The sequence below is a fragment of the Formica exsecta genome, unplaced genomic scaffold, assembly GCF_003651465.1.
Source record: "Formica exsecta isolate Colony F162 unplaced genomic scaffold, ASM365146v1 scaffold116, whole genome shotgun sequence".
Classification (NCBI taxonomy): domain Eukaryota; kingdom Metazoa; phylum Arthropoda; class Insecta; order Hymenoptera; family Formicidae; genus Formica; species Formica exsecta.
The window spans coordinates 1130936-1152504 of NW_021848499.1; the positions used below are offsets into that span (position 1 = coordinate 1130936).

The 21569-nt window shown below is 39.3% G+C and overlaps 1 protein-coding gene across 1 annotated transcript; it reads right to left on the bottom strand.

The window, feature by feature from the left end:
• Positions 1-2113: 2113 nt before the first annotated feature.
• Positions 2114-16949, bottom strand: LOC115239276 (beta-1,4-glucuronyltransferase 1). Its single transcript, XM_029813724.1, has 3 exons — positions 15968-16949; positions 15361-15541; positions 2114-4246 (listed from the first exon to the last, which is right to left on the bottom strand). The coding sequence occupies exons 1-3, from the start codon at positions 16882-16884 to the stop codon at positions 4040-4042; spliced, it is 1305 nt and encodes a 434-aa protein (XP_029669584.1). The 5' UTR covers positions 16885-16949; the 3' UTR covers positions 2114-4039.
• Positions 16950-21569: the final 4620 nt, after the last annotated feature.

Sequence of the window (21569 nt, forward strand, 5' to 3'; positions counted from 1 at the left end):
GGAAACAATTTAATATTGAATTGATATTATATATTACTTCTCTCTTTTATTTTTGGTAATCACTTTTCTTTTATATAGTTATAATATTCTACGTTTATGCTTTTATAGTATCTTGACTAATTAATTAGCAATTAATTTTGACATATTTTTTGTTTATGATTTGCTATAAATGTTTTTCGGAATGAGACTGCTAGGATAATATTAAATCAGCATCGCCATCTTTAATACCAATTTTTTGTTAATTGGTAGAAGTAATAAATTCGAGATTACAATAACGATATCAATAAATTAACATTTAATTATACTATATATTCAAATATTCTTGTGATGGGAATACCAAGTTAACGGAACTATGTGGAACGTAGTAAAATCTTTTTCTTCGTTATGCGTTTGATGCGCAGCGACGTAAATAAATCCACATTTTTTTCCTTTAAGGACTTGTACTTTCTCGCGCACTGTAATCCTTTACAACAACCAGAAGAGCGAATCTATACGTTGGTCCAACCAGAAGCGATAACGACTATAACAGCAACATCGACGGTAGCGACTACGGTTTCTCGCGCACATCCTTTCCGATCTTGCATAACGAGACACGATGGTCGTAAACAAACTTTACTAAACCGAAACGATCGCGAGGAAAAGCCGAGAAAACGGTTTATATCTCGGGCTTAAACGTGAAGTTACGTCATCGAGTGCATTGACGTAAGCTACGAAAATTTCCATCGTGTTTTCCGATGGGCGAGAACTTATGAAAAAGAAAAACTTCGCGCAAAGCATAGTACCTTCTCTTGTTTCAAAACGGTTCAATAAATGCGATTACAGAAATCAAGAACAGACGAACTATCAGATAATGCGCTTCTAAAGAATGCGTGTAACCAAAGAAAGCCATGGAATAATTTATGTACACAGGATATTCCAAAAGAAAGATTGAGTGATATCTTAGAAATAAATTTCACAAAAGTTCAAATCAATATTTTATTAACAGAAATATCGGAACGCTAATGACTCCCAGATAAAAATCATCACAAGAGTGAAGAGATTTTTGCAGATAAAATTTGCAATAAAAAATTTTAACTAAGATATCTAATATTAAAATTTTTTGAGTGCTCGATAATGACCATTCTCTCAATATTTTTACTAAAGAAAAATCAACTGCCCAAATTGGTCGAAAAATCTATTCTCGAAGATATGACTCGCGTGTTTTCGTACCGCTCTGTATATTCAATGCACGTGCCGTCGATATCTCTTTACGGTATACTCGAAGGACCCGATGCACTTGAAGTCGACACCTATGACACGCGATGCAACTGCGGTAACATGATAAAACGTAGCTATAAGCCGCAACCTGGCGTTATAGAGCTGCGTCGGAATGTGCTCTGAAACCGCCCGATCGTTAGCATTTCCATCCCCACATCCGGTGAAGTCTCTCTATGTATACTTTTTACTGTCGGCCATTGTCAGCATTCGCGATTCAAGTTAACTGCCGAACGTTTGCGAGATCGCTTGAGATAGCCGTGAAAAAAAAAGATTGACGCGTTCGAGCAGAGCGCAATAGCGCATGCAATATTTAATCGGATTATTCGTGCAGCTCTCGAGATTAGGAAATGAATGGGAATAGTAAAGTGTTATCCCACGGAACAATACCGCATAATACGAGAGAGATACAATTGTCTTCGAGACGAAATATAACACATAGATGTGTGTAAAACGAGATTTGGTGCTCGTCATTTTGTAACATCATTTACATTGTAAGTCCCGTATAGCCTTAAAAAATTGTTTTAATTTAAGTAAGTAAAAATTAATTTTTCTGTTATCGTAATGTTTAATGACAGATATAAAAGATAAATATATATGTCACGAATAATTAAATCTGAAAAATAATAAAAATGCAAAAAAAAATGTGTATAGCCTTTAATTTGCATATATTAATATCGACTTAATATCAGTTTTTTAATTTTAGTTATTTAAATTTGACTTGGAATTTTGTATTGTCTCTTGTAAAACGTCGGAAGGAATAAAAGGAGAGAACTTCGCAATTATTTTCACGTCTTTTAATACTGCGCTTCCTCACAACGAACTTATTGCGAGAATCAGAAAGGCACAGCAGTATATAATTCTCGTAATTCTTTATTACATTTTATATTATTTCACAACACCGTCTACGCGCTATATTTTACATCTATCAGTAAAAACATTACAATATAAAGATAACTCTGTGCCTTAAATTAAATGTTAACGTTTTAACTTTTAACTGACAATGGCAGCACCGACAATATCATCACAATTTTACGAAGTAAGCTAAAAAGCTGATATATTTTTTTACATATTACGCATCTTCTTGCAATCATTGTTAAACATAAATAATGAAATGGGAATTTTCGATAAAATACTTCGTTTTTATAATAAAATATAAAAAAAAGTTAAAAATATCTAAAAGGCTGCATTATGTCAGTTAAAAGGAAAAGTGAGAGTATATTATCTAAGAATTAATCAGATGAAATGTTACCGATGGTGATATTCTTGAGCAATCATTGTCGCTATTGAGCGCTTATACAACGCGCGAGCAAAGGCAGACTACATCCTTATACAAATCTCGGGACATTTCGCCTCATAATTGCCCTGTAATTTCATAAAGTAAAACAAATAACGGTGCTATATTAATGTAAAGACAATGAGATCTTACGAAACAACCTCATTATATCGTTAAACGAAACGCGTACATTACGACTTAGATGCCATAAATATCGTCGATCCCTTGACTTGTAGAGCGCGTTTTGACAATGCGATATTATTTTTCATTCCTTCATATATTGCCATTTTTGACTATATACGGTATCCAAAATTCTCCGTATATCCTTCATAATCTATAAATTTTTTGGACAATTTAAATTCTCTCGATTTGTATAAATTCATTTATCTTAATCAAATGTCGAATTAAAATTCAATTAAAATAAATTTCTTGAAATTTTTCATTAACTATTTTCATTCTAAAAGTTAATTTATAAAATTTGTAAAGTTCTTATTATAAAAAATTATCTATGTGCTCTACGATTTTTTGTTGTTAAAAAAATCGATTTAATCGATATTGGTCAAGAAATCTGTCCAGATAAAAGAATCTATAATTTAGGACATTTTTTATATATCTATATAAAATAATTCGCATCCTTCTATGCAACCAGAACGATACGTGATGGCGATGGTTTATACTATTTATTTATTTTACGTTCGGGGCACTATGTCGGCGTCAAGCGAAGTATCGATTTTGGATTTAAACGCCACCCTCTCTTAAGCCCCAGACAGCTAACGAGGTACGCTCACTTAAGATCCCCTGCCTGCATTTTCCCGCTCCTCGTGCACGAGTACGTGCCGCGAAACTCACGAGAAGATATTTATTCCGCGATCCCGTATGGCGCGGTCTCTGATGACTTTGGGGAATCGTGAGTAGAAGTAACAAGAGTTTCCGCGGTTGGTTTCGCCTAGCGGAATCGATGAACCGGAAGGTTCGATAAGTAGCGTGAATCGCGGTTACTCGATCTGGCATCTGCTCTCTCGAGCATACTGGAGCACTCCGTCGCTTAATACGATTTCATCATTATTCCCGTCCAAAGGATGAAATCAACTATCCTTCGTGAAAGATTTCCAATAAATTCTACGTAAACGCGTATATAGATAATCAAAGATAATTTTTACTACGATTAATAAACACCAATTAATAAAAAAATATTAAGCGATTTATATAATAAATAATATTATTGGAGTTAAAGTTTCTCTCTTGACAGAGAGAATTATAAGATTTGCACGTGAAATATTGTGTCGCTTTAAAATAATAACGAAAGATAAAGTATGAATATTATTTGACGAATTATTCGTTGACTCACGTGAAACACTTGGAATCTATCGACTACATTAAATGGTGTGAGCACTGACTATTGTCAGAGGCCTAATTCTATTCTGGATTCTTCGATGTGTTGAGCCTAAGGACGAACATAAATGACGGTGGCAAAGTTTCGACTCAATGAGATCCTTGATGAACCTTTCGTCAGTTAGCGTTTTTCATCATCTTCAGCGGATCTCGCATGTAACGAGCGAATACTTCCTTCTTGAATGTCTCAAACTGCTTCCTGTTAGCACTGTTCTGACGCTCGCGCCAGGCGGGCCTGCTCTTTCTGGTCTGCAGTCCCCAGTGGCCCGTAAATACAGGCGATAGCACTTTGAACTGATAACCCGTCACGTACATCTCGTAAACCTGCAAGAAAAACGAGCGACTGGTGTTACACGAGACAAATGTGCTCCCTGAAATGGAATTAAAGTCGGAAATTAAAATAAATTGGAAACTGAGACGAGCGCGGTTTAATCGATCGATTGTATTCCGCGATCGGTATTAATTGGTTTAATCTACCCGTCTCCAATTATATTTCGACCAAAATCAACAACGGGGACAACAAGAATTTATCGCAGACCGCGAAAATGGCGAGAATCGTTCGCGGACCATTTTCCACGGCGAGGTTCGCGAGTGCTGGCACAGAGATATAACATGTACAAATCTCTGTCGAGGCCGAGCTGCGGTAACTGCGGGCGGACGAGACGAGGGGCGCAACGAAGTGCGCCTAGATTCTTTACGAGCCCGCTTCGAAGCTCGGAGAGTTTCTGATTCGAAACCACAGTGAGCGGAGATTGTAGCTGCCGCGCCGTGTCTCGCGACGTAATAAATGCGGGCGTCTGCATAAGCCTCCGTGCATCTACTGCATCTGTGTGTACGTGCAAAGCATGTCTGTCATTTCTGCAGAATACAATCCGGTCGAGGAAATGACGTTAAGTTCTTAGGTCGGCGCGCAAATGGAAATCTTTAATACCAGCGCGCGTCGCGAAAATACTTGGTGATGTATTGTCTTTTATTCGATAAGTTGGGCATTTGTCGAATAGGACATTGTTACTAAAATGACTTTTCCTTATCCAAAACATTAATTTACGATAAGACCGTGTGTAAAAATGTAGTCAGATAAATAAAATATTATACATAATGTGTGAAGATAGATGGGACATTAATTTCGCACAATATTTAATAGAATCTTCGTTTGAAGTTTATAAAAATCGTAACAAGATATTTGCGTTAATTATGTGCGCAGAAAAAATAATAGAATTTTGCCACAGTGCAGTGATAGAATTGTATCGAGAATTGCGTCCAAATGGACGTTTATAACATCAAAAACCGGCGAACATTATGACCGGCGAACGCATTTGTACGCCGTATTTGTATGACATTGCGACATTTCCGGATGAGAGCGTGCTCCTCGCCAACTTTCGAACGTGCGTCCCATTTCGGCGAAAGTGGCTTTCAGAACATGCCGCAGATATTCGTTCGGATAGTGACGTCTTCGCGGGAAGTCCCGTGTTTCCGACAGCGTAAGCAGCGCGACAGCAAGGAGAAAAGCGGATGGCGTCGTAATCTCGCTCTCGGTTTGCCAGTCGGGACAAGCCAGACAGACCTAACGGACGAGATCCGGTTCGCCCGTTCTCCTCTAGTCTGAATACGTCTTCGTGAATAATCGCACTTGAATAAACTAACAATATAACGGCGACAATATTGCCGACAACTCTGTGTGTGTATGTGTGTCTGTGTAGCCCACTTTGTCCATAGCGATTTACTTCATATAAAGCGTTGACCTGCTCCTGTATGCATAATGACACATTTTGTTTTCGAAAGCTTGAATGCAAATACCTCCTATGAGCTTGTTTTGCTTTTCTATGTTATATTTTTTAGATATCACTTTAATAAATTACACTCAATCTTTATTATGACACAATATAAAACTGATTATTTGAAATTCTATTCTACGAAAATATGGGAATTACTTATATATATATCTTCTTATATATATATTCCTTTCGATCTCAAATGATCAAATATTTAGTTTTTTGTATGCTTCGAATTTATCATTGATGGAGGAAATATGCACAAAAGAGAGAGAGAGAGAGAGAGAGAGAGAATCTTATGAATCATGTATTCATATCATTACTTATCATAAATACGTAACGCGATCAAGATTCCTCATCATGTATATTCAAAAACGCAGAGAGTGCAAAGCGATCTTGATGCGGCTACAGCTTCTCATCGAATTAGAAACGAAATAATGGATCAAAGTTAGCCCATCAAGAGAATGACAAATAATGATCTTAATTATGGAGCAGGATGAGCAGGAATATTGTTAGTTAATACGACGAAGAGCTGTAACCTATGGGGATAGCAGTATGCACGCGGATTATATTATCGGATGAAATTGATAGACAGAATCTAATCTACCGCGTTCTAGATCTTGGAGATGTAGACCTCGTGAATAATTATACATAACGATGACGCGACATGCGTGTGACAGGCGCCGCGACGTCCCGGGATTGTCTCCGCAGTACATGTCGCAATGGATGCATACAATTCGTCACGTTACTACAGTGTGCTGACACTGCCAAAACATATATACGTCGCGATCGACGGGACAAGCTCGCATTTATAACTCGCGTTCATTCCCTTCCTCAGGCTCATATTGGCCCTGTACAATTGCCCTGAAAGCATCTAACGCGATATTGACGCGCGACATAACACAGCACTTAACACGCAACATAATGAATTTTGATTCGGGTCGTATTTTTTCCACCCATTAAAAAATATTAAATATTTAGAAAAGGCTTGATCTTTTGAAATCGATCTTTAACATATGATGATCAGAAATAATTTAACATTTCCCATACAGCACAGATCATTGCGATTATATTGCAGCAACATTGCAATGTTGCAAATTGCAATGCAACATTACAACGCAATACATATATACAAAAATGATATAAGTTTAACAAATATGGAAAAGAAAAGAAAGCTTTAAATTAAAAAAAAAACTCGCAATTATTGTAATTATGACTTCGCGTTTTTAAAAATATAAGATTCGAGGGAGTATATAATTCTGATATCTGGTTTTGACAGTTCAACACGTATATTTATGACATTCCCGTATATATTATATGACTAACAAGCTCGCGCTGGCGCGACGGACACCGTGCATAATTATCCGTCTTAATTGGATAGATAATAAATTCCTTTCAGTTTCGCGCGCAGATCTCTCATATCCTTGCGGCTAAAGTGCGCCTCTCACGCGCGAACCTCTCGGAAAGAGGACGACCGACTGTTTGTCGAGGGTTTCCCGGGGAACAGATTGCATTAAACAACACGGCGGGCTGACGTATCTTCTTAATTAACAAACCCCACGGTCTCACATTCGTTACAGACTCGCGGGCGTAATGATGTTTGCTGAACTTACACGTTCCCTGATACTGCTCGCGAATGCATACCGCCGCGCGCTTTGTTTGTACGCGAAACTTTCGTCATCGCGACGATTATTGGATAATGCATGTGTACCACGGCTACCGCGGCATTAATGCATACTACATATATGTATACATATGCACGCGACGCGGCGACGGTTTTATAGCTATACGTAGCTATAAAACAGGCAGAGAACGTAACGTGCGGGTCCGGGACGTGCTTTTGCCATAAAACTTGCCCCTCTGAAATTCCGACGTGGCCTTCCGAACTACCGTATGTAACATCGACAACTGTCAACGACTAGAGTAGAGAATATTCCGCGAACCATGACGCACGCGATAACGCATAATACACGTCAAAGCTCCCGAGAACGCAAAACGGCGCGGCGAAGCGGCCCCGTTGAAACTTTTGCGCGACGGGATGAACAATTTGCGGCACTCGACGCACGATCTCTGTCATTTTCTCTGTCTCTCTCCCGGCGAAGCTCAAAGGACTCAAAGGGCGGTCACGATGATGCCGTACGCGTGTGTTGTGTGTGCGCGCGAGTAAAAAATAGATGAATGAGAATATATGGAGAGGGGCGGAAAAAAGGGTATGTATGCAAAGCATGCAATATATTATTTACATAATTCTATCTTTTATGTGCTCCATAATGGGACTTTTAACGAGCACAAAAGCGTTTAAGAGATTCCTCTTTCTCAAAATATCATTTGTACAAGTACCATATGTTTTTTATTGAAATTAAAGAGAGATAAAGAGAGATATAAGAAATTCAAACGCCACAGCTGCTTTATCTAAAGATTAGAAAAACAAATAATTTTACTGTTTGGAAAAAAAATAGTGCTTGTTCCGGCGTGTATATTTACAACGAATGCAGTGAAAAGATTGTTCTTTCAAGATGGTCAGAGATCTGGCTCATACTCCACCCGCCAGAGATAATATAACAACGCTTGCCGCTTCAACGGGAGATAAGATAATCGTTTGCGGTTTTCGAATGGTAATGCATAATATTGCAATGGGTCACCAGAGAGAACGGCGGTTTTGTATTTGCATTACAGTCACAAGTATGTATGTTCGTGTATGCATCTGCGTAGCATGTCACATAATCGGACCACATAGTTATAAGTACGTGCGGCTGCATAGAAAGAACGCGTATTATAGCTATTATATTTTATAAGCACACAACCGCAGTAAAATACGATATTCCCTCACCCGGATGCGGTGTACAATAAATTCTAAAATAAGAAACGTTTGCACGTCTCACATCGTAAAAATAAGAATGATAATAAAACAGCAACATAATATTCTACGAAAAATATAATCTCCAGAGAGTAGCAGTTGTTGTTGCCATATCGATTAATAAACTCACAATGCACCTCACGATTTCTATTCGACGTTTTATTTATTCTGCCGGAGCATTTCTGTGCTCCGGATATCCAAAAAGGAAAACGTACTTAAACGTGTTCGTGTAGCCGCATGTTTTACAAACACACAGCGGCAAGTTAAAATTTTACAACTAGCGAAAACGTGGACGCGGTACAACTCGCTCCGCACGCTCGCTCGCAAAAATGGAATTGCATGTCGCGCGGAAGATAAGCTTACGGTCCTAGTACCTGGGGGAAATGCGCCCGGGTTAATTTCACGCTTCGGTATCGAATGGACGGTGTCACTATCATCGCCGCGGACCATTACGATCGTGACACGCCGATGCTGACAGTTTGCGCTCTTTATTTCATTCCGCTGTCACGGCAACCCCCGTTCAATATCGCTCGGAAAAGACGAAAGCACGCAACGTCACGTGTAGTGTGTGTATGTGTATGTGTATGTGTATAACAAATGTACCAATAATTATCTTTCTCTTTACTAATCGATTTTCATCATACATATTATATGTGATACGATATTGGCATAAATCAGAATATATGATTATATTATACTATAATCAAATCATCTTTTGTCGAGAGATAGAGAATTCCCGTTCCCGATAATATAGTTTCTCTAACTTCAAAGCGCTTCCAAAGATATGCGACCTCCATAATACAGATGCAGAACACATTGCACGTAATGCACACAATCGTTAATATTTCCTCATCCGATTGAGATTGAAGTATTAAATCTAGTTTGTCTGCATGTGTGTTGCGTGAGCACACAATGCATTACGTGTCACAGCCTAAGCAACGGAATGCATACCGGGTTGCGCCGATGTCATGTATTTCGCAAATTACACGTGACGTAATTACCATGTTGTTACATCGGCTAAAATCAGCGCTGGTACAAACTGCGCGACTCGATCCGTACCGTTTGCAGAAGGATCCCGTGGCATCCCGATGCTTGAAATTCAAAGACAGAGTGTCCCTTTGATATTCAAGAACCTCCATAGCTAGCTGAGAATTCCTTACGTACCGACGTGTTTCGGGCGGTTCTGCGAAATCACTGCGTACCAACAATTTAGCTTTGTTGACGCAATCCCATCGAGAAACCTGCGCCAATTTCTCTCAGTTCGCGCAAGCCGCAGCGGCTCTCTTCAATTTGCCCGCGAATACGCGTCTCCGTTCTGCAAAATAATCTCTATAGCATGTCGTTTTATAGAAACTTCTCAAGCACGTTTTCTGATGTTGAGCACGAATAATACGTTCCTGTTTATATAAATATTTAAAATATCTCAAATAATGTGCAATTTTTCTTATCTATTTTATATACGTTCTACAATATTATCTATATCAGTCAAATTAGCATGATTACACCACAAACAATTGAGAAAAAATATAGCTAAAAGCTTTCCTTTTGAATATTTTATTTGATTTAAACATGATATCAATGTAATAGCATGGCAACTCGAACAGTCGGATATCTCATGGTTTTATAACGATATATCGCAAAACGATGGAGTGCCGCAAGTGACACTTTTTGGATAACATTCAGATTACTCTTTACGGCGTCAAGATGTGCGTGTTTCGTTGAACGAGCGTGCAAAGAAGTGACACGTATTTTAGATGAAGACGTGCCGACGCATGCATAAGGTAAAGTGAGTGGGACGGTAAACAGGATCGTATAATTTTTCCAAATGGCACAGCCGAGTAATATGCCGGCTATGCGATGGTAAGTGGCGGGCTAAATCTGATAATTGAGTTTTATGCCATCGCACGTCGACGTAAATCCCCGCGAATACGGCGCGTCTCGGCTGGCCCGCCGTATGGCGCCTCCACTTATCTTACATTCTCTGCATTAAGGGGGCACCGGCGCGGCACCGCAACTTAGGATGGAATTAAAACGGCGGAGGCAAAAGGGCGGAACGCAAATCCTCTCGTTCGTTTCGAGGGCGCTTAAATGGAGCGAACGGCAGAAATGAAAATTCGTGTAATTTTAGATGAATTCAAATTTCAACGCTACAGAGAGATATCCTCGCGCCACACAATCGTGACGTTAGAGATATTTGTTTCATTTTCACAACATTTTTTTGAAAAAAGATTACACAAAAATCGTATGCCCTTTTTCATTTTAAATACGACAAATCTGCTTGCAGAAGCTTCGCGCGATACGGTTAAAGTCGATCGATCTCCTCTCTACGAACGAGAGAAGTTGAATTATCCTGCGAGACACTTAAATTGCTGCTTGTTACAAGCCTGCAAGCCGCGGTCATTGATCTTCCATGAGAGAACTAGCCGCTAAATTACGGACATCCTTTGAATCGAGTTGGATCGTTGGCTACCAACGTGCTGCGCGGAATACCTGAACGCCTAATCGAAAATCACTTTCGAACCGATTCAATTATAAAACAGTTAACGGAAAAAGATTGCCGGAAAAATGCGTGGGAATAATTAAACGTGCATAGATGCAATGGAAATAATGCCGATACGCATACATACGCGATACTATATTCGAAAATCGAATAAGATTTTTGTTGCTCCATTATCGAATTTGCATTATGAAATGCAGTCGCTATGATTTACTGCGCTTGATATATGCGCCGATAATTTAAATTCGCATAGGTTAATTTGCTCAGCACTTTGCTACGGATGCAAATTTAAATGCGCGTAATGCGAAATATATAAAATAAAATTTACTTATTCAATATTACTTAATTCCACATTAAACATCTAATTACGAAATATGCTATCAGTCATATTTGAATGTGCAAAAGCCTGTTACGTCAAAAATTAACGGCATGCTATCGAACGAATTAAGCTGAAATAAATTATGTCAAAAGCTGAATCAAGCGTTAATGAGTCATGTAAAATAATTTATCGCGTAATACTGTAAATATGTTAATCGTATTAATGAGCAATTGACGAGAGACTAGATGAGAGGCTCGTAACAACATCCTATCTCTTCTGTAAATTCAAGTTTTTTCTAAAAATTTCATAGCGATAAGAGGATTTATTTTTACTTTATTTACACACCTTCGGCACTAAATTTCTCGTCTCGCGCTTTTACAATGACTATATAATGCGCAAGTCTGGACTCTATATTCCGTTTGATTTTTCGACAAACTGCAAACGATGGAAGGTGTCGCTCGCAACTAGCTTGAGCAAATCGGATCGTTCTATTCGTGCCTCTGATTTACGATCCCGGTCGACCAAATCGCTCAATCAACGTAGTAGAGTGACCGCTACGTTGAAGCATCTAGAACGAACTATCTCGTTTCCGACTTGATAGCAATCATCTGCGAGGTGGTTGCGTGCGATACTTCGGTGCCACTTCTCTCGCGACAACGACATACTATCTACCTATCTACCCTCGAGAGTCGAATGTATCGCTATTATAGATTAGCTTGAAGCGATAATGAATAATGGATCAACGAACGACGAGAAACAAAATTTCAAACGGCGAACAACGTCGGTACCACTCGATATATACAGTGCGAATGGAAATGCGTCACCTCACGAAGCAGTAACGGCGTGGGGTTTCTAACACCCCTGATATAACGCATAAATCGATATTCAATTTCCTAATTAATATCAACTTCGTGAAAACTCCTCTGCTTATTACTATCATGCTTGAGAAATTGGCTACTGTAAAAACAATACTAATTTATCTTCTTTTTATGATTTTTTTTTTTTTTTACACGACTCTCGAATTATCGATCTGAATTTATAATTATAACTATATATCCTTTTAAACTACATCGGAGAGAATGTGTGTTCATTTTCCGATTATTTTTATTTCTGCATTTTTATTCTTTTATTTCTCATGCCAAGCTTATCTCACTTGTCGTGATGCGCCAGCCCTGGAAGCCGGGAATCAATCCGATAACGCCGGGTCTGATGAGATATCAAGCCGGGCCGGCTCGATCGGTGCACTCGATAAACACGACAATAAAGAATCCCTCGAGGTTCGACTACGTTGGTGTGTCGAATCGACGATGACAAGATCGATCGTCGATGCGATATATAGGAATCGCGAGCGAGCAACGCGTGCCGCGCGTCTCATCGGGCCCGAATCTTTTACCTTTATATCGGTCGTATCGACAATCGGCCAGTGCGTCGGCGGGTAATTGAAGGTTGAATCGAAAGAGGAAGAGGGGAAAGTTAAGCCCGCTCAACCAGACAAAGGCTACGCGATAGAAAGGGACGTGGAGGGCATGGAGAATTAACGAATCGATCGGCAATTAACATACTCATTTTACCGGGGCAATCGAGGCGAGCCAGGGAACTAGCGTAATTGCGTCGATTATGGCGCATACCGCATTGTTCTCGCACATTGTATACGCAAACAACCGAAGATTAATTAACGCAAAATAAAATTTAACCGGCAGCGATGCGTCCTCGCGAGAAACGCGCATCGGCTGGAAAGGCATCTCGCTGCATTGTCAGTTGCGGTTTAAAATTCGACGCCTGGTATAAAAATATGTAGATTTAATCGAAACACTTTGAAAACAATATATATATATATATATATATATATATATAAACATTCAATATGCATATAACAAAACAAAATACGTTAAAAAATTTACTCATGTAAAAAAATCTCGCGATGACAACGAAATAGAGTAGCGTACAACAAGAATATTTTTATTATAAAAGCGATGGAGATTGAATTGCCAACGTTACGTTTTGTCCACCCTCTCCCCTTCCCTCCCCAAGAAGGCTATCAGATAGTAGCTTAGTCTTAATGTTATACATCTCGGAAATGAATCTCTGGCAGTTATCTAAACGTGTCGTAGGGAACGAAGAGAGAACACAAATAAACGATACCCATTCTCATTCCTCCGCAGAAGTGAATATATGTTGCGCGACGTAAACCGCAAAGGAGACGCGCTTGCGAGTACGTACTTCCGGTGTCCGCCGGCATGTAATATCAGCCGCATGACCACGACCACCACACCACCATCGCCACTGTTTGCAAGTCGACGACGCAGTCGCGATACGTATACACGTAGATTTACGCTCGTTTTATTGCCGTCGGTACTTGGCATACTTCGTTTTACGGTCGTCGCGCTCGGATTTTCGCCGTGCGATGGAATTTCGTTATTTCCGCCGTGAGGTCGAAAACCACGAACATCGTACACTTCTCTCGTCGAAACAACGCGGGACCCGCGTGCCACCCTACGAACGTACATCCATATGCTCAGAGGTATGCAAACTCTTCGTGTATGGACTGCAAGCGAAAAAGTTGTCGCCACTGCTTCGTGGCTCTCGGTACAAATAATCTTTTAGAGACCGCTGCAATTTTAATTGTCCCGATCTTTCTCTCACACAGCTGCGTTTAAGAGAGAAGAAAAACTTACGATCGATTTTCTGTGAAAGGTAAATTGAAGCATCTATAAATATTATTTTTCCACTTTCGAGTTTTATACTTGAGATCGAAAATCCTCTCCGTTCCATGATATCCAATTTTCATCCGCATGATACGCCACGAGCTATACGCGATGAAGTTTCAAAGTTTGATGTTATCGGCCTAAGAAATTAGCAATTCTTCCATAATTCGGGCGAGAATGACGTGCCTGAAAAGCACATTAGCGAACGCAATTTGCAGCCCGCACAACGCTGTCCCGATATGCAAACGTTCGATTACACAACCGGGGATGCATCAAGTTTAAATTGAATAATGATCGTTCCGCGAAACGAGCCTCCATCGGCCCGATAACAGCGCGGCAATGATAATATGTAATTCAATTAATGTCGCGGCTGTGCACGGGGGCATGCTCACTCCAATTTGCTATTCTCGAACGTACCATTCACAAACGAGCGCCCTTGGCTCGTTTTCCCCTGGCTCACGCCAGGATCTCGCTAACATTCTACATTGCTAAAACTTTACCGTCATTGTCGTACATCCGCATGACTTTTCCGTAACACGACTTGTGTCCTTGAATTAGCAAAATATTATAATTTAAAACACTAATTATAAAACATGGAAACATGTGTATATCCGTTTTTACCAATTATACCCCAAAATGTACATTTTTTAGTGTAATTTATGCCACGTATTTACATAGTAACGTAGAAACTATGTAAGTATAATAATGGACAGTGGCTACCGGTTCCATTATTGCCATTTATCTCCGTTAATCCCATTAATGTCCCAAAAGGTATATTAATTTTTGATAGCATACTTTTTATCTCTCGACGTTGAGCTAAACGAACAGCGCGGTAAAATACCATCTCGCGTTCGTGCAATTATCATGGGTACATTTGGGTCTGAGCCACATTTATATTCTTTATCACTCATCCGCTTTTTCATCGAGAATATCGATGGTAATTTTGCCGCAGAAACATTTTTAATTCAAGCCGTTCTACGATATTATTGCTGACTGATTTGATACATTTTGCAAACAACGGCCATAATGGCGCATAATGGCGCATGATACAGGTACATCGCTCATCTTCTCGAATACGAGTATTTTCATGCATTAACGGAAAGAACTGCGTTCGTATCATCAAATCCACCTCGGATGGAATATAAACTTTCGCATTGTAAAATTTCATGTTATTTCGTGCTCGAGCGAAATTGCATTTTCGATTCCACATTGCCACTAACGTATTCGTCACGTGGATGGCAAACGCAAACAGAAAAAAAGGAGACATATCCTAGGGAATATCGCGTACCTGGGTATTCCTCGTATATCCGTATCCCATAAACCTCTCATCGTGAGACGGTGCGATATCTTTCGCCACGTAAAACGGCTCGTAAAGGAATTCGAAATTCGTCACGTCATGACTAACGTAGATCTTACCGGTCCTTACGTTTTCATGATATTTATGTGTCGGCGACACGTCCTGCAGCCACCTATAAAATAAAAAATTCTCAAACATACACATATGTCGCGCAGTATCCAAGTAACATTTTGTATATTTAATTAACGATATATATATATATATATATATATATATATATATATATATATATCTTTAAAGAGAGAAAAGAGAGAGAGTCGCAATCAAGCATGAATTACGTTCACTAAATAATCATCCCTGAATAACGGTGGAAATTACGTATATTAAAATCATATAAATATACTGTAACTTGTAATAGGAAAACTATTATATATTCACGTTATTATGTTGAGTCACTCAATTTCAATTCAACAGATATTAAATCAATTATATAAATATATTTTAATAATGTCTATATATATATTATTTTCACTTGATTGAAGCAAATATTATTTTAACAAATTTATAAGGGAAGTTAGTATTTAATAAAATCACTTACCTTGTAAAGTTTGTGGCGAATTGATTATGTATAAAGACCTTTTGGTGAAAGGGCCTGGCTAGGCCCTTCCTCGCCAGCCTGATGAGTTCGGTCTTGTTCTGGGGGAATCTCATCCGCGTATCTAACTCATACGTGGGTATTACGTAGGCGCACTTATCACAGTTGTCGCTCCTGAGGAACTCGTCGAGCGCGGCCGTCAGATTGAAGCTCGGCACGATGTCAACGTCCGTCAGAAACACGTAGTCCGTCTGGCAGTTCTTGCGCGCTAAATTGCGCATGTGGTTCTGCGGATAAACGTTACGTATCCGCCAATTGGTCTGCTCGCTAGATATACGTCTCGCGAACTCGTTTAGAGTGGCTTCCGGTTTGGCACAATCGATAATATCCGGCAGCTCGAAGACGCGCGGCTGTTTCTTAGGCGGTCGCATCTTCGGCACAGCCAGAGAGAAGATCACCCTTTCTCTGATGGACTCGTAGCATCTTCTCAGGTACACCAGGTAACGCTGCAGTACCTCGAACTCCTCGTCACCGGCAGCGTAAAGCGCCACGGACATCGGTCCGGTCCAATGCAAGGCAACCTGCACCAGCGAATGCAGTTTTTCCACGGAACTCTGGGTAGCCAAACATACCCGGTAGGTCTGCGACAATTCCGTGAATTTGCTACCGACTAGCACCGAGTCGAACGTTCGGAATATCCGCCGAGCGTCCCATCTACCGAGCTTAATATCCAGTCGCAGACTGTTAGCATCAGGTGACGTCGGTTGATAATCCTGCGTGATGCATTCCGGCTGTTGTTCCTGCTGTTTGACGAGGGTACCGAGATTCCACTCTGTGACGGCGCTCACTTCCACTATTTTCTGTGGGATGGTCTCCGGCATACAAGTCTCCGATTGCAATAGCAGGAACGTTAACAGCATATTCGATAACGCCAAGATGATCACGCTCGTCAGACTGAGATTCCATGGCCGGCATCCCAGCTGAAAGGGATAAGAAAAATACGGTTGATTACAACCGGCGTCATTTTGCACGAGCATCGAAACAAACATCATTTTGGAGAGTTCAAATTTCGAGTTGCTGCAGATATACGAGAGTGATTTTGATTAGAGATCAAATACTAATTGCGTTTTATTTGATGAATAACATTATAAGTAATACTTCCTATATTTTAGAAAAGATTCGAATTTTTAATTAATACATTTCTCCGTGTTTGTAACATCGAGCGAATACTAAATTCATTATAATGATAGCAATCACGTGATGAATCGATTATATAATTGTATGATTACGTGACGCGAAGCAAAGGTATGAAATAATAACCAAGTTCTCTCACGAAACATGAGTTATCGCGACGTGCTGATTAATTATTGTACTCGTGCTTGCAGAAGTCACCGAAAATTTGACAAAGAAAGTAATCGTGAGACGAATATGTGTTCTCGTCGTAACAAGTTCCCATTACATCGGCGTGGAACGACTTCCCTCTTCGTCGCGTTTTACGTTCGCCACTTATTCTTCCAGAACCGCGAGGCACAATGTGTCGCCGACTAGCGTGAATAATTTCATAGGGACACGTGAGCGGAATAAAACAGACTATGGCGAGATGAGGTCGTCGTATAATGATGAATCTCACATTAGTTCTCGACGGCGGAGTAACGTCCGGAAGAACATTAATTCAGGTACGCGAATCCTTCAAAAAACAGTTGGAAGTAGGTGTAAAGCATATGTTATTTATTTGTAGCAAATAAGTTATTCGTAAAAAAGCACAGAAATCTGCAAATTAATTTTGGTAAAAGAGATATTTCTCAATGTTATTTACATTTAGATATAACGTAAAATACAAGAGGACGCGCATTTCTTTCAACATTTTCTTGTTTAGAAAGTACGCAGATCAAGATGTACAAAAATTATTGGCTTTGAACCCAAGAAAGAGATCGTTTCTTTGACTACGCACAGAATATGAGACTAAAGCACAAACGGCAAGAAAATACATCCGATAAAATGCAGTCAAGCGCGCATGTTGTTCTACACCGTCTCTAAATGTATCAAAACGTGTAATCGGATTACATCTTTTGCGCGTATTTGCGAGAGAAGTTAAAGAAAGCCGACCGGGGGGGGGGGGGGGGGGTTTATGTTTATCCCAGGATGCATTTAAACGTCATGGCAAATGCAAATATTTCACGACTCGAAGGCACATCCGACGCGTTATGTCAATTCGATGGAAACTAGTAAGAACAATGATATTTTCGCCTTCTATAAACAGGGAGATTATCCCGACGGATGTTCCAAGCGAAGAACTTATGATAACACCGCAACGGCTAGCGTTGTTTTTAAACAAACCCATGAAAGTGGTTCGGTCATCGACGAAAGCAAACTGCCGAGCAACTTACTGACAACAGCTTGTCGACTGCAGAGCAAGAGCCACTTTGCTATCTTAATTATCAGTTCGCTACTCGGAATCCGTTGCAAAAATCAATGCTTGCTCTATAACAAGATAAGAGAGAGAAAAGGGCAAGCAGGCTTCGAATATCATAAACAAAGAAAAATCCAAAGCGGACGAGAATATAATCTAACATATATAAGATATATCTAATATATATAAAAATAATAAGAATCTCGTATATAAAATGCCCAAAATTTTATGTCGAGAGCACAATCGTTAAACCGAGTATATTTCTAACATCATCATTAATGAAATAAAAAATTTATAATAACGCAATTTCTATACGGCGTTCGCAAAAAAATATTGATTATCATTTTTCTTCGAAGCAGTAAAATCTCCAATACTTTATTCCTAACTTGGCACTGATACAATAATATCAAATAAAAATATTGCCTTAATTTTTTTTACGTTATTCTTAAAATAATTAAAAGATCTTTTATATTTTTCGCTTTGATCACGCTTCGCACATTTTTATTTATATTTTTATCTCTATGATAAATATTTGAAAAACTGACTGTGATATTTTTATGATAAATATTTAAAAAACTGAGTCTGTGTATTTGTGCAAGAGAATATGCAATTTGCCCTACTTTAAGACTGAAACTTCGCGCATCGAATTGTGGCTCATCCAGGATCCCGAACGCTTTAATATTAAGCCTGACAAAAAACGCCCAACTAAATCGTGTTCAACTAACCGATAGGGACAGGAAATCCGCCCTAATGCACCTTGGGGAACAATGTGTTGCTTCGCAAACGTAAACGTCGGTCGTAAGTATCCTGCCGTAGTACAGCAAGTTTCGTGTTCGCAAAGGGCAAAGGGCAGCCGCAGTCTACTAACTGTTGCGAATCTACCGAAAATTATATACATGCCGATAAGAACTTCGCGGCAACCCTTCCTTGCACCGCCCAACATAAACCGCCCGCTTTCCATCTGGATGTTCAACCGGCGGAACTAACACCCGAAGTAAAATCTTCGCGTCCAAGGGAGATAAATCATCCTTCTCCTACTTCCCCTTCCCCTCCCCCTCAATTCCCGACTCACAATCTTCCCGCACAGATCACCAGCCTCATCGACAGGCAAACCTTGACTATTCGAATGCACCCGCATCTCCTCGAACGAGCATGGGAAGAAAGTCTCGAGTAGAAATGCATCTTCTTAAGGGGTCTTGACCGACTTGGGGAAACGGATATCGGATGCATTAGGGTCACTTGTGTGTGGAACGAGTAACGCGCGCGTAATGTACTCCTTATGATGTTACATTCCCGTGAATTACGGCCTATATATATAGTATGTGTAAAACGCGCGTATGTTTATCCCAGGATGCATTTAAACGTCATGGCAAATGCAAATATTTCACGACTCGAAGGCACATCCGACGCGTTATGTCAATTCGATGGAAACTAGTAAGAACAATGATATTTTCGTGACATTCCGATTGCTATCTTAGCGAAAAAGAGTTTTGTTTGGTTTAGCTCTAGTTTTAGCCCATTTACTTTCAGTTCATTATTTAATTTTAGATCTTATTCAAGTTGCTCCATATACATCCATTTATATTTCATGTAATAATTATTAAAGATGATATTTTCGTGATATTCCGATTGCTATCTTAGCGAAGAAGAGCAAAATCATCAATAAGATAAAAATTTTATTGTTTGGTTTAGCTCTAGTTTTAGCCCATTTACTTTCAGTTCATTATTTAATTTTAGATCTTATTCAAGTTGCTCCATATACATCCATTTATATTTCATGTAATAATTATTAAAAAACTGTTGCAATTTAATTACAAAAGTAATCTTAAATGATGCTTCAGTATAAAGAAAATAAAATCTTAATTGTTAATGCGAGAATTAATTGTTTAATATCGATGTAATTTTATGTACTTTCAGTTTGTAACGCTACCACAAACTAATAACATAGATAATTAAATTTGTCTTCCACTTATTACACATTTTTGCGGATAATATACAAAAATGGCAGTTTTGTATGTAAACTCTAGACCATTAAACATATCTTGCAAAAAATACGGAGAAAAGTGCCGCTTTACAGAATTGTTTAAAACAGCGATAGCGACAAACCAAAAGTTTGCGGACTCTGGCGTACTATATTTTTCTTAGCGCGCACTCCCTGAGAAAGACCACCATTACACATGACGATGGTACGTATAACGTAGCAACCACAATTTCGTCATAACTATTTTCTTATAATTTGTTCGGTAAACGCGATTTTTCCACTACCATGTTTTCTTTCCATTTCGCTGCTTGCCGTATCATTATTGTGAAAAAGGTACGAACGAGTACTTTGACAACGCAACCATCTTTGTTTTGCGTAAAAAGAACCGCAAAAGAGATGTTTGCATCTCCGTGTATAAAAATCTATAAAAATATCGCGCGATGAAGTAAGAGTAATATTGCAGCATGTTTTCATTAATACGATGTGGTATCAAATTCCCTTTTAACATGTATGTTTTAATCATCATCACGTAATATTAATCTACAATTAATCTATAATTAAGAGAAACATAAAATGCAATGCTTGGAATATATTAAGATGTAAGTCGCAAAGAGAAGAATTTCGTATAAATGTTTACAAAAAGTTTACAAGTTTCTTTCCTTTTGGGAATATTCTTCTAAGAACCAATGCATTATACGTATAATGTTGCAGCAATAACATAATAATTATTAAAATTAACATGGTGCAAACACAATAATACAATAAGAAATATATAAAAATATATAGAATTGAAATTAAAGGATAAGACGGTATAATGCTGTGCATAATAAAGCAATTATGAATATGAAGAGATTATTAAAAGCTTTCATGTGCTACGTCGACAAAACTCGTCGACGTTTCTTCGTCGCATCATGTCCTTCGTTGTACACGTTAGTTGCTAACATCCGCGGAAGGTCGTAGCGCGTCGACGTCGACGTCGAGAGAAAACATCAGTTGCAGGGATTTTTATAACCCGGAGTGGAAACCACGGGTGCAACCATGCACGCCGGTGTAAAACGCGAGAAAATTCCAGCCGTCGTCAAGGTTCGCCCGAGAGGACACTGTACCAGCGTTCGTGTCTGGTAGGCAGATGTATTAACTCGTCGTGACGTCACGCACGACTGCGGGAAAAGAGGGAAGGAGATACGGGACGTCCTCGTGTTCCCTTCGTAAGG